The sequence below is a fragment of the Thunnus maccoyii genome, chromosome 2, assembly GCF_910596095.1.
Source record: "Thunnus maccoyii chromosome 2, fThuMac1.1, whole genome shotgun sequence".
NCBI classification, from domain to species: Eukaryota; Metazoa; Chordata; class Actinopteri; order Scombriformes; family Scombridae; genus Thunnus; species Thunnus maccoyii.
In genome coordinates this window covers 35,750,783-35,765,391 of record NC_056534.1, presented here as the reverse complement: position 1 = coordinate 35,765,391, position 14,609 = coordinate 35,750,783, and the positions used below count along the sequence as shown (strand labels likewise).

Genomic DNA, 14,609 nt, shown 5'->3' with positions numbered 1-14,609 from the left:
TATTTGTGACATATGGCCTGAATCTGAAGCGATAATAATTAAAAATAATAAAAAATAAATGAATAAAATAAATAAATAAAGTTTTTTTTTTCCCTAATCAGCTTTCAGGTTTCAAGGTTTTATTGATAATCCAACACATTGTTAGTGTAAATAAAGATATATTAAAAAAAACAACACATATTAAAATCACACAAAATATGGGAATAAAATACAGAAATACCAAAAAATAATAAAAGTAAAAATAAAGTATGAAAAGTACCAAGTAACAGCAGCAGTGGCTGAGTGTTCACAGCACACTGGAGTGTAAACAGTAGTGCTATTGGTGTGATAATTAAATAGATAGCAAAATGACAGAATAGTTATAGTGACTATGTGACTGTTTGGGGGGGTTAATTTTACTGTCACCAATTTATTATATTTTCATTGCTAGTTCCATAATCCATAACTGATCATAGATTTACAATAAAACAAGATTTAAGCTTCTAAGATTGTTTATCATCCAATTGGTTTACAAATATTTTTATACACCAAACAGTCATCTTTTCTACCTTTAGATGATATATTAGTGCTACTACAGTATAAATTATATTTATGGAGGACACTCTATAAGAATAAGAATAATGCATTTTATTTATATAGCACTTTTCCAAACAAAGTTGCAAAGTGTTTAACAAAGAAAATAATAATTAAAAAACAAAAGAAAAACAGATCATAAGACAAAGTTACACAAAAATATAAACTGTCAGAAGTGGGATAATAAAACAGCAACATATCAAAGTTTTCCAATAAAAGAATGTTTTACATTAAAGATGTTGTCTGTCTGATCTGGATAAGCAGACCGCTCTAACAGCAAAGGCCCGGTCACTGTTGGTCACCGTCCGGGACTCAGGAATAACCAGCAGAGCCCCAGAAGTGAACACCCAGGAACATACGGGGTAGTCAGTCTCGCGATATATCAGACAATCAGAAATCTTCACACCTACTGATCGTCCGGGGATTTCTAAATGCCAGTTATTGCTCAAATGGCGGCGAGAACAGCTGCCAACTAACCTTACATCTCGTCAAGGTCACGACTTACCGGAAATGATGCTCTCCTCCCGTTCTCCTCACGCATGTCACCACCCCAGTATGAAGGTCCGCCCCAGAGACTTTGGATTGGTTCTGCATTGCAGGGTTTTTATAAACTCTCTAATTGTTTCCACCGGGTTTTAAAATCAAAGCTAAGAGATCATCTTCAGTCTCTAGTTGAGCGAAGCGTTTAGAGATTGTGAGTCTACAAACAGGTTTAAAAAGTCCTTGATTTAATTTGGAGCAAAGCCATTCAATACTTTAAATATGATAAGTAGAATTGTAACATTGTAATGTAAGACAATGTAATTACTAGTGGTTGTTTGTAATGAAGATGTCAGCAAGGAGTCGTTGCAAAGGATTCAGTTACAATTCCCACACTCACCACAGCTAATCACATTCATACTTGTCTCTTTCACACAGTGTGAAAAAACATGCAAAAGTTGCGAAATGAGCAAATGTTACTTGAAAAAAAAAATCCAAGAGGATCAGAGCGCTATAAATGACGCCATTATGACGAGTGAGTTTTATTCCAGCTCAGGTAGCTGGCACCCGTCACCCTCCAGAGTTCACACACCCCCGGTCGCTCTCAGTGTTTTTTGATAACCAAGACTGAGATAACTAAAATGACAAACCGAGACTCTTTCACTCACGCTATGTACTTGCCCAATTTCAATTTGGTATTCATAGGAAAGTATTTTTCCACTCAGCGACTTCTTCTGCTGCTCTCACACCTCTCACTTTGTAGTTTTACTTTGATGTGGTGACATGATGATGTACAGTAGCTTTCTATATTCTGACATCACTTTGAGTCCGTGGGCAGGACTGACGCTTGATACCAACTTTGCTCATTTTGTTGATCAGATTTTTTGAAATTGGGTTGCTATAGAGACATTAAGTAACAACTGAGGAACATCAGACACTTGAACAGAGGGGTTGACTGATCTTGTTTTGGCCTCGGACAAAATTGAAAACCATCGACAGTTTTCATTATGACTTGCTTTGAGGCTGCAGCCGAAGCGTCAAATGTATCGCTGTGCACAATAACCTGTTGTCTTGATGGCATTAATGTTATCCCTCAAAAGAAAATGGCAAAGGTCATGTAAGGACACTGTGAATCATATCGCTGTTTGACGTTGGTGCAGGCTGGTACAACAATACAGAGATAAGAGATAAAAGAGACAGAAAGAGAAAGAGATATTATAGCAGCTTGTGGGAGAATTCACACTACCGAAGCACTGTGGTAACCCTGGCTGAGTTGAGTTTAACACCTAGTCATGACATCCTCCATTATTGGAACTAGTCTGCCTACAGCAAGAAAATGGAAACTGTAGGTTTTCACCTCTGTCCAAAGTCCAAACAACATCAGTCAACTTCTCTGCTCATGTGACTGATGTTTTCAGTAGTTGGTGAATATCTGTATAGCAGCACCGTACCTGTGTAACACCTGTGACGCTCGTTTCAGTACACAGAGCAGTTTGTGAGCAATCTGCAGACCCAGCTGGAGCAGTCCCGACTGCGTGAGGCCGAACTGCTGGGAGCGCTGAAGGAAATGCAAGACAAGGTGCTAGACCTGGAGAAGGTGAGCTTAACAGGCAATGTATTTCATTGTGTGAGAGAGAGAGAGAACAGAGTGTGACAGTTAAGGATTATTTTAGTTTTGATTCACACTCCTGTAGGAGATGGACTGCAGGTTTCTCTGTTAGCCACCACAAGGAAGAGATGGAGGTGTTGGAAAAACAACTGCTCTGTTGTCCTGATGATGGTTTTACTGTAAAACTGAAAGCCACAAAAAGCAAATATGCTTCTTTCTTTGTTAACTTGTTAAAGTCTTGTTTTTTTGTGCATCTATGGATGACAATGTCTGTCTGTTTGTTCACCACTTTGTTTTAGACTGAAATATCACAACTATTGGATTGATTGAGATGAAATTTGGTACAAACATTCCTGTTCCCCAGACGATAAATCCTACTGACTGTGGTGATCCCCTCACTTTTACTCTAGCGCCATCAACAGGTTGACATTTGTGGTTTTGAGTGAAATGTCTCCACAACTATTGAATGAATTACCATGAGATTTGCTACAGACATTCACATCACCTTCAGGATTAATTGATCCTGTACTTTTACTGACCAAATACCTGCAAAACCAATGACATTCCCATCAGGCTCAGTTGTATGTATGTTAGCATGTTAACACACTAAGCTAACATGATCAAACATTATAATGTTTAGCAGGTGCTTAACATCAGCATGTTAGCATTTAGCTAAAAGCACCACTGTTCAATAACACAGCCTCACACAGCTGTTAGCATGGCTGTAGCCTCTTAGCATTGTTAAACTTTAAATATAAAATGTTTGTCCATGCAGAGGAACAGTTGCCTGCCTGATGAAAACAACATGGCGGCTCTGCAGGAGGAGGTGAAGCAGATGAAGCTGAGGGAGCTGGAGACGCTGCGCTCGTTCAGGGAGATGCAGGACTCCGTTACTGAGCTCAACCAGCGCTGGCAGGTAACACACACACACACACACAAACTGATGCTGCTACTTTACTGATGGTCCATCTGTGCAGCAGCAGGAGATTTAACACCTGCTCGCTCCGTGTTTTCTGCAGCATCATATGTCCCGTGGCAGCGGTACCGGTGGCGGCGGCAGCCACTGGAAGGAATCCCCGAAGAAGAACGCTATGAACGAGCTGCAGGACAAACTGATGACGGTCAGACTGAGGGAGGCCCAGGCCCAGGCCGAGCTCCGAGAGGTCAAACTGAAAGCCCTGCAGCAGGAGAGCCAGGTCAGACACACTGTAAAGACTGTAAAATAAATGAATTAATCAACAATTCAGATATTTCATTAATCATTAAAGTAATTTATCGAGCTAAAATGCAGATCGTTTCGGGTTTCTGACCTCTCATAGACAAACTATCAGTTCTCACCGTCTCACATTCAACATCCTTCATTGCAGAACCAGATCCACAGCAAGCTGATTGGTCGCAATGAGCAAGAACGCTCCGCCCTTCAGGACCGGCTACAGATGCTGGCCAATCAGAACAAAGCTCTCCAGGCCCAAGTCAACGAGATGAAAAGGAAGCAGGCCGAGTTCGACTGCAAGGTCTGGATGGAGAGGGGAAAGGGGAAGGATAAAGGAGTTAGGGGAGAAAGGCAGCAGGAGATGAGGGATGAGGGAGGGAGATGCACATGGAGAGACCCAGAAAAGATTTTGAGGGATGATGGGAGAAGTAAGATGTGAGGAGAATGTAAATGGGGATTAATCATGAATCACTGTTCTCTTGGTCCTGGAAAAAAAACAAGAAATGAAGACAAAACAGGGATGGAGAACATGCAAAATACAAAGAGCAAGTTAACAACAGAGTAGAACGGAGAGAAGAAGAGAAAATTAGGATTCTTTGAAGAAAGAGGGGTGAGAAACGGGCAGAGTCTGACTATGTGTGGGATTCATATCCAGAAAAGACAAATGGGGGGAAATTAAACATTCACAGAAACACACAGAGCAGGACGTGTATCATCATCAGTATCCATCACTGAAGTCCAACGCATGAGTTCTTAAGCAGGAAATATCTTCTCTCACTTTTCTCTCTTTCTCTACACCTCCCCCTCCCCCTCCTCCTCCCGTCCCTCCACACACGTAGAGTAAAGAAGAGGTGATGGCCGTGCGACTGAGGGAAGCAGACAGTATGGCTGCCATGGCTGAACTCAGGCAGAAGATCGCTGAACTGGAGATACAGGTGTGTGTGTTTGAACTGATAGATTTTAACTTTATTTCAATGATGAAGAGACTGTGACCATAACATGATAGTGGTTTGTATATATATATGTGTGTGTGTGTGTGTGTGTGTGTGTGTGTGTGTGTGTGTGTGTGTGTGTGTGTGTGTGTTTCAGAAAGAGGCAGGGCTGATTCAGGGTCAGCTCAATCACTCAGACTCCAGACAGTACATCAACCAGCTCCGGGACCAGATTGCTGAGCTCAAGAATGAGGTCGGACACACACACACACACACACACACACACACACACACACACACACACACAGACACACACACACACACACACACACAGTCGTGTTTCCATTACTTCAGAGGAAATTACATTGACTTATATTCATTTCCTGGAGACTTATCTTAACTCTAACCATAACCACCACATGCCTAACCCTAACCCTTACCCTAACCTTAACATAACCTTAAACTAACCTTAACTTTAAACCAAGCCTTCACCCTAAAATCAATGATTTTACAGTAAGGGCTCTTTGCTTTTTGTCCCCACACACTCACATACACACACTCATGTTTCATTTGAACTTGTGTTATATACAGGAAGGAGTAATGCACCCTTCAAAAGTCATAAAATGTGGCTCAATAAATCTGTGCAATATGCAGCATTTTAAACATCAACTGTAATACCTTAAAGATCCCCTCCAGATACATATTAAGACATATAAATATACTCTGCTTGGAACAATAATGTGCCTGATGTGTTTTTTTCCACTAAAAAAAGTATAATTACCACTTTAAAATCCTTAAAATGGCCTCTTACTGCCTCTCCCTCATTAAAAATCCAGAATCTATAAATATTTAAATATATTTCATTTCAGAAGTTTAGCTGCTGGACACAATATGTCTCCTACTGCACCGTAAAGTTCATCCTCAGTGTGTGTGTTCGAGTTCAAGTTTCCACATCACACTTGTGTAAGTTAAATATTACACCAGAATTGGCTTCCAAAGTAGTTATAATGTCATAAATCATACTCGTAGGTCCGCCCCTTTAAACTCAGATTTTCAGTGAGCTCAGAGAAACTTTCCGCTTTCAGCAGATGAGTGTGGAAAACAAGACTTCTAGTGTCAAACTCTGCACATCAATCATCCCTCACAGCGAAGCTCAAACATCAAACTGAAGCAACGAGAACAAAAACCTGTTTTTAGAGTGGCGTGGACTTGAATAAAAGGATCACTGATGTGACACAGGAAGCAGTCAGTCTACTTCGCGGTGTCCCTTTCTGACATCACCGTGCATGTTTGTTTTCCTTTTTTTTTTTTTTTTTTTTTTTAAGAGCAAATGCATGTCAGCAGTCTTTCACTGTTCCTTGTAAAGCTGAGATGATAAGTAGGTTAACAAACACTCACCAGTTCCAGCTTCTCAAACGTGAGGATTTGCTGCTTTGCTCTGATTTTTTTATTTTTTTGTAAATTTAGTATAATAGACTGTCGGCTCAACAAAACAAGACATCAGGCTCTTGAAAACTGTGATGGGCATTTTGTAATTATTTTTTTTTAGACCAAACAATTAATTGATTTAATGAATTAATCCAGAATATAATTAATCAACACTTGCAGCACTAGTTCCGCCATCTGTCAGAAACTCTTGTTTATGTTGGAAGAACAATGAATATTGATGAGTCTACTCTGATAATCAGGCTGATTCGCCGGTTTGTTTCACTTTATTTATTCAGCTTGATGTTGTTTTCATATTGGCTCATATGGCGTTGGGATGAAGCGAGGTTCTTTTCTTTTGTTTTAATCCTAACCAATCAGTGGTGAGTGACTCATCTATCCCACTGACGTTGTTTTCAATCAACACAGAAGCTGCGGTCACGGATGCCAGGAGCAGTTAGACTCAAGTGGTTTACATTAATCACAGAAATATGTCAACACGAGAGTGGATACGTCAATCTCATCCACACTCACCGTTTTTTCCGTAGCTATTTCTAATGAATATAGGAAGCTAGCAAGCTATGACATCCCTTCTCTTAATCAGCTCTACTGAGCTCTGATTGGTCAGCTGTTTATCCGACCGATTTAAACAGCCGTTAATCGTCACAACAGCAGATCTGTTTAAATCTCAGCTTCTATTTGAAATGTATCTCGCAGCCTTACAGAGATTCAGATTTCCGGTATCAGTCGTTTGTGCTATAAAGCATCAACCTGTGAAATCCGACCCGGTGACAGATGAGCCTGTAAATGTTTACTTACAGTGAAAATTGATATTTTAAAGTTTTTTTTGCATCTGATTTATTAGGGTTACAATAACACAGCTGACAAACACGTTAATAATTAATTATTCACGGTGTGATTTCGTTGACCGAGTTCCGCTTTAAAACGGGGAGCAGACACACACACCACACACAGACACAGTGCGTGTGTGTATACTATGTCTGTACATGCATGTACGGTAGATATCCTGCAGCCTTTGCTAACCACCACAGAAGAATCTCTACATACAGCCTCACAACAGATACCACTTCCACCTAAACACGCTCGCAGTTGTGTCAATGTCTTTCTTGTAATGAGAGACCACTGATCCTCCCCGACGACTCTATTCTCATCATTTGGTTCACAGTGAACTTTAATTCTGAAAGATGAGAGAGTTTCAAAAGAATATGTGCGTGACAGTGAGAAAGTCATATGTGAACCCACAGCTGCGCAGCCTCTGTACACAGCCGCCCGCTCAACTACTTCGCTGTCGGGTTAAATAAATAAAATTGGAACTTCAGATTTGCTGATTTTTTTTAAACTTGAGAAAAAATTCTCTCGGGTTCATGAAGATTTTTTTTTTTTTTTTCAAACCTTGTCTTGGAGATACAAAGTTCTCAACCGACATACCCTCTACTGTGGGGTTGTTCATTCAGACAGAAACAATGCGTGACTAGGAGGGAAGTGGTTTTTTTAAGTGAGGGGGTGTGATGTGACTGCCCTGCCCTTTACCGCTCCTCTCCTCTCTCTCTCTCTCCCTCCCTCACCTTTTTGATCAAAGCAGTGGTTTTTATAAATGAGACTGAAACTTGCGTGAGTATAGATGAGGAAACATTGAACCATTTAGAAAAATCTCAGTGTAGCCCTCTAAGCAGTCATCATACCATTGAGTCATACGGAGATGAATAATGCATCTGATTTATATGTATTTATATGCATTTAGTTGTTCTGATTCAGCTCGACATGAATTTAGCAGCAGCTACAAATTCTCTTAATGTTCAAAACAAGTCTGCTGCTCATGTTTGTGTGTTAATCAGCCTGTTTACATTGCAAAAATAAAATGATAGAAAATGACCCAAAAACACAGGGCTCATGTTCTTTTTTTATGTTGCTGTAGCTTCATGAGCAGTCACACAGTCAAAACATTTCCATTGGTTAACCACTGGTTTCCCCTCCCCCCCCCCTCCCTTCAGCTAGCTAGTGGATGATAAGGGGGGAATACAAAAACCTCTGAGATTTGTAATGAGTCACTGTGGTAGATGCACGGTTAACAAGCAAAAAGCATATATGCCCTGATTAACTACGGTGGCAACTCTTCTTCTATCTTCGCTCTTCTAAAGCGACTGGTTTAATCTGAAAGGTGGACAGCGGTGACGGAAGAGAAACAGGCAAACATCTTTTTTAGGGTTTTTTTTTTACTGTTTTTTTTTTTTTTTTTAAATCTGGTTCACTTTTTTATCTAGATTGGGGACTGTGGGAGAACTTGCTCTGATTTAACTCAAACTAAAGACCTCACTGCCCTATTTGCACAACCTCCAAACAGTAAACATGATACACATCAGTGAGTTTCACAGGTTTTTTCACACCCAACAACCGTTTTAAAAAAAAAATCCCATCACCTGACATTTAATGCTTTCGCAAAGACTCATCTAGCGGAATCAACTCTATTAATAGATTATTAAACATCAGTCTCTTATTATTTTACCATGGATTGTTATATAATATTTAATTTCACTGATGATGTTTTGAAACTCAACAGACAACTTTTGTTGAGTTTCAAAACATGAACAGTGATCTGTGAGGAGGCACTTTGTAAGATAACTCATATGCTGCACGGATATACCGTTGTACTGTTGAGTTTCTATGGAAACAAGGCACCCGCTGTCATTATGTGATCATCATCTTTGCAGATGGGGCAGATGTTTTGTTAAAGTATAGACTACACACTATATTTTCCCTCCTCTAAAAATTCCTCCTTCTTGATAGACAACATGAAGTAAACAATATCAGATAATTATATAAAACAATCAGATAATTGATAAATATATTTTTAACAAGCTGTCCCCTGTCCTATTCTCTCTTATTGATATTCCATTGTTTTACACTTTTTTTTTGTTTTAATATATATTTATTACGATGACATACATAGATAATGAAAAGCCTGATCAAACTTATTCCTCTGCGTCATAGACCTCCACCTTCCAAAAATATATAAATGATTCATTACAATGAACATGGGCACTGCATCTTATTATTACACTGTCCAGCTGTGGTAAATACTAACTATAGCAGCATCCACTTAAACAACAAATGCACTATTTACTCCTGTTTGAGTAACATTTGATAAAGACTACAGTGTCCAGCTGTTTTTAGGAAAAAGGGTGTGAGCCATTTTAAAAGATTTCCATCTTTACGACTGACTGCCACAGACAGAGTAGGGGAGAAGAAAGTATTGAGAGATGTGCTAACAGATCATTAGTTTGTTCTTTTTATGGGAAATATCAATAACAGAGTAGTGTCACCCCTTGTGTCAGCAGAATTAAATACTGTATATACCACTGAAATACTGACAAAACCAACCAACTCACTGAATAAAACGTCTTCTCTTTATTCAGATCAGGGAGTTGCGGGGGCAGAAGGCGACCCCCAGCTCCAGGGTCAGCGGTGGAGGCGGAAGCACCAACTACCAGGATCTCTGTCTGGCCAGCCCTACCTCCGCCGAGGGGGACTACCTGAGCTCAGACGACGACCTCCTCCCCAGCCCGCTGCCTCCCAACGCCCTTTACCCCTCCCTGTCCGGCCAGTGTCACCCGTCCGCCCGCCTCGACAGCGAGGGCAGCACAGACAGCGAGGCAGAGGAGCGAGTGCGGACACACCCGGACCCACAGCAGCTGTACGGCAGCATGGTGTGTGCCGAGGGGCTGGATAACTGAGACCCGGAGGAGGTGCAAAGAATATGATGGATTTTTGACCCTAAAGAGACGCTGGAACTCTACAGGACTGGACTCCCGCTCCTGTAAACTGGAACTGTATTATCCAATCCAGTCCTCCCACTCGGCTTTTCCAGTGTTTACCTTTTACTTGATGCAGACATAGTGGCATTGATTGGACCTCTTCTGATCATCACGACCTGTTGTCTCCGCTCCCGTTACTGTCTCCAACACCTTTTCCCCCTACACTGTCCGACCCCGTGTTTCCCTGACAACGAGGTCATTGTAAAGCCTCTCTCCTTTTACCCACGTGTAACTGCGCCAGAAACTGTCCGTCATGATACATATCCATCCCAACACACACAAAGATAATCTAAATGGACTGATAAACTGGACCAGCAGCAAGACTGTTGCTGCTCGCTGCTCGAGATCGACCACTGGACCTGAATTTGTGACCGTGGCGAAGTGAAAGATGGGTAGACAGACAGAGAATAACTCTTCCTTGTCCCTATAAACTGAGTAGTAGACACTTGAAACACTGTATGCTCTGTCTACCCGTAATAACTCTCATTCCCCGATTGGTTCAGAGTCAAATACATCTTTCTTTCTCTTTTTCCCTTTTTATGCCTCTCACGAGGAAGACACACATCCATCTTCACTGCCTTCAGAAAAAAAGTTTTATCAGCCATCCATTAACCTCTCAAAAAAAAAAAAAAAAAAAAAAAATTTTTAAAAGACGATGAGTACGAGTAGGAGAGGTGAAGTGTAGGAATATTGTACACGTCAGTATCAAACTGTAGGGATATCACAAGATGGCATTCCTAAATGAATCATGAACATTTTAACATACTAAATATGTGTGTTGTCTGTGTCTGTGGCTTGCAGATGACAAAAAAAGGCAAGCAAAGTTAATACAGCAGCTTCACCGTAACCCACAAAAAAAGGAAGGAAGAAACTCAATGTTGCCAAATCTTTTTGTTTTTGTTTTTTAAAATTATTTATATGTTGTAATTTATTTTGATATTTTTTTTATTTTTGATATATCTATATGAAACTATATGAGTGTAGAGGTACCGACAGAGGCCAAACTTTCCACATCGGTTGAGTTCCCACCGTCCTTTGTGCCAACTAAGAGCCCTGAGAGGCTGTCGTCTGTTACAGGTTTACTGTGAGACTGAGAGTGTTTCAGCGACAGAAAATGTGCTGCTATGATTTTGCATTTACTACTTCCATTTTCTTCTTTCTGTTTTGTTTTTCAATTTTTTAATCTTTTGTGAGGTGAAGACACGCAAACCTCCCGTTAACACTGCTGTAGATTAGGTTACTACTGTGCAGACTGATCCGATTTGAAAACTGAGCAGCTTAACTTTATTTCTCCCTGGAGCTTCTCAACATTTAGCAATGATGGAAACAATTAATTTTCCTTCAAAACCAAACATTATCATTGTGTGTGTGTGTGTGTGTGTGTGTGTGTGTGTGGATGTGTGTGTGTGTGGATGTGAGTTAAAGGAAAGGGTTCGACATTTTATGAAATGCATTTATTTGCTCTCTTCAGAGTTAGGAATTTGAGGATAGGAACTGGCCCTGGTGAGCTCATTGTGCAACAGGACATTTAACACCACGTGCTAATAACAAAAGCATCATATTCGTAAAAATTATCGCAAATATAAAAGATAAAATCAACATACCTTAAAGTGCAAATGCTAAACATAAATAATTACAAAGACAACCATAAGTAAAAACTAAATAAACAGAGGTTTACCGTTCAATGTACTTCTTTTAAACCACTCAGACAGTTAGCTTAGCAAGAAGGCTAAGGTTAGCCAAGCAACACAGTCAAGAAAAAGTCCAGCACATTAAACCCCAGCTTGTTTTTACACTTCAGTTTTTGTACGGTTTAAAGCCAGAAGTTAGCATAAAAGGGTAAATGCTAAAACACTGGGACAAGTTGAAAAGAGTCACTAATGTCAGCTACATATCAATATCTAGCATAAGTTTTCTAACATTAGCTGCCATAAGCTATTGATCATATGAGACCAAGTAAGGCTGTAGCAGCTAAAACCCTTGACATTTTTTTTTTTGCTTTAAACAAACAAGATAAAACTTAACAGATAGATGGATTTTGTTACTTTGGACCAGAGTCACGTTCACTTTCCTCCCCTGTTTCCATTCTTTATGCTAAGCTAAGCTAACCGGCTGCTAGTTTCATAGTTAACAGACAAGTGTGACAGTGGTATCGATCTTCTAATCCATGCGAATAAGCGTGTTTCCCAAAATGTCAAACTATTCCTTTTTTATCAGTTTCCCATACAAGCAAAGAGATCCAGGTTACCAGTGCTGATCTGGAGTCACCAGTTCATGTGCACATCACTTTTTTGACAGCTCAGACTGCAGCATGTGGGCCGATGAGAGTGGAGGGAGTAGTTCATATTGTAAAGGTGCAAACAAAAAGGCTGTTGTCATAGCTGGAGTGTGTGGGTGGAAAATATTTTACATATCAAACATTAATATATTCTGTTTAGAAAAAAGGGTGTAAATGTGTGGGGAAATATGAGATATACAGTGCAACAGGAGACAAAAGTATATAAGATTTAAAGCTGTAACACTGTCAGTGAAGACAGAAGATGACGAGTGTGTATAGTTTATCAAACAGGGTGTCGTATGTACAGAGCAGCGATCTGCTTTTTGCACTACAGAGACAGAGAAACTCTCTTAGTGAGGGATGTTGTGGATTTATGGACTCATGGCAGGATCATTTCTGCTTATTCTGTTTAGTTCTTCAGAGGGACTCGATTATCCATCCTGACTTTGTATTGAGCTTCATTATTCTTCGGACTGATGTCAGAAGATTTTCTCTAAATTCTCTAAAGGCCCACTTTCTGCTTCATGATGCTAACATGTTTGTGTGGTACAAATGAAACTATGGTAAAGGAGAGAATTATTGCTGCCATCTAAGAAAAAAGGAAATTGGGTCTTCCAGTAATGGCCATCAAAAAGCTAAAGAGGATGTTGGTTTGTCCACCATACTATTGCAAATAACAGCTTTTTAGTGGTCATTGGTGGGTGTGACAACTGAAATCTGTTCACTGGATTCAATGTTCAGATGTTGTCAGACCAAATAAGAATTGTATGGATGGTTTCAGTTGAGTTCCTTCTTGTTCTTAGCATGTACAGACTGTAGACTCAGATTTAGGTCCTTAGATCCATTTACTTTGGGTCATATCTGGTCTTAAAGTTATAATCCTTAAGATTTGTATTATTTTTCTATAAAACCCCATGTTTGATCATATTTATGACTGACAGCCATTCAAAGCATTAGCGTTCTGTAGCTGCTATACAATAGTTTTTGTAGTTAGCGTTCAGGGTCGGCCTTTCTCTTGTGAGATTCAGTGGACTTACAGGAAAAGATAAATGCAGAAGACTTAAGTCGGTGTATGCAAGCTTCTCACGTGATGCACCAGACAAACACTGGAACATGAGTTCAGTGTTAACGTGGCAGAAAACATTCTTGACTACTGTCTTTTTTTATTAAAACATAATGTGGTGATAAATCCTCTCAGCCCAGTATTTGTTTGGCTGCGCTGTAAACATACAGTATGCACACGTTGCTCCTCTCCTGTTGCATTTCTGAGAGTAACAAAAAAGTATGTTTCAAACCGAACTCTTGGAGCTGAATTATTTAAAAGGTACTTGCCATTACCACCAGTGACCACAGGTGTTGCCAAATCTATCACAGCTGTAATCTTAAGGATTATAACTTTAATGTTTCAGTCAAAAAAATTTAAAATGCATATACTAATTGTAAAGAGCTTTCATTCAAGACTAAGGTTTCAGTGTCCTTTCCAAAATGAACCCTAATCTGAACCCAGATCAGTGCTCAGTGTCCGTCAACACATTAACACATCTGTACACTGCTGTTCAGTGATGGTGCTCTGTTCTCACCACTGTCTAAATAAAACTCTATCTACTGTGACGAAACATTTTGATATGTTTGTAAATTACTTTTGAATATGGTACTAGCTCTCATCCTTTAGTATTATTTTTATGATTGCCATCAATACTTTGTTTCCTCCTGCTAACAGCATTACATGAGACGATAATGATTAAACATCATAACGTGCCATAAAAGTAGGTAGATTTACACACTAGGCTATATGACCTCATGTATGTTTAACGAGGGTTTCATCGACAAGTCAGCCACTACAGCCCTTCATTCATCAACAGTCGTGTCATTTAAAGTGAATTTTGCGTGGATTAAAATGAGATCACGTTGTGTACTGTAGCTCCAGATTCGTCATCTTCAAACTGGAACGCCCAGTCACGTTTTCCCTGATTTTAAAGGGGAAATTAGACGACTCAATGCAAAACAAAGAGAGTTTCTCCTTACAGACAGTGTTCATCCTGATTAGTCTGATGTAGGATTTCTTATTGGTGTGCTGTATGTGACGGCTGTTTGATATCCACAGCATCATACCCAGGAACCTTGTCCACCCTCTCTCCTTCTCTCTTACAGTTCAACTGATGTTGTTGTCAAATATATTAAATGACAGTAAAGATTATATAAAATCCAGTATGATGGGGAAAAAATACATTTCAGTGTTCTGTATCCTATGAATGATACAAAATAA

General features: G+C 39.8%; 1 protein-coding gene across 4 annotated transcripts in view; it reads left to right on the top strand.

Annotated features, from left to right (window-relative positions):
• evi5l (ecotropic viral integration site 5 like) overlaps positions 1–10,716 on the top strand; it is a 40,088-nt gene extending 29,372 nt beyond the window's left edge. For all 4 annotated transcript variants that reach the window (XM_042427181.1, XM_042427198.1, XM_042427207.1 and 1 more), the window contains 7 exons: positions 2,534–2,650; positions 3,438–3,578; positions 3,682–3,858; positions 4,030–4,176; positions 4,715–4,810; positions 4,965–5,060; positions 9,667–10,716. In XM_042427181.1, the coding sequence (XP_042283115.1) occupies positions 2,534–2,650; positions 3,438–3,578; positions 3,682–3,858; positions 4,030–4,176; positions 4,715–4,810; positions 4,965–5,060; positions 9,667–9,984 (1,092 nt within the window). In that variant the 3' untranslated portion in view covers positions 9,985–10,716. The remainder of the gene's footprint in view (positions 1–2,533; positions 2,651–3,437; positions 3,579–3,681; positions 3,859–4,029; positions 4,177–4,714; positions 4,811–4,964; positions 5,061–9,666) is intronic.
• The last annotated feature ends 3,893 nt before the right edge of the window (positions 10,717–14,609 follow it).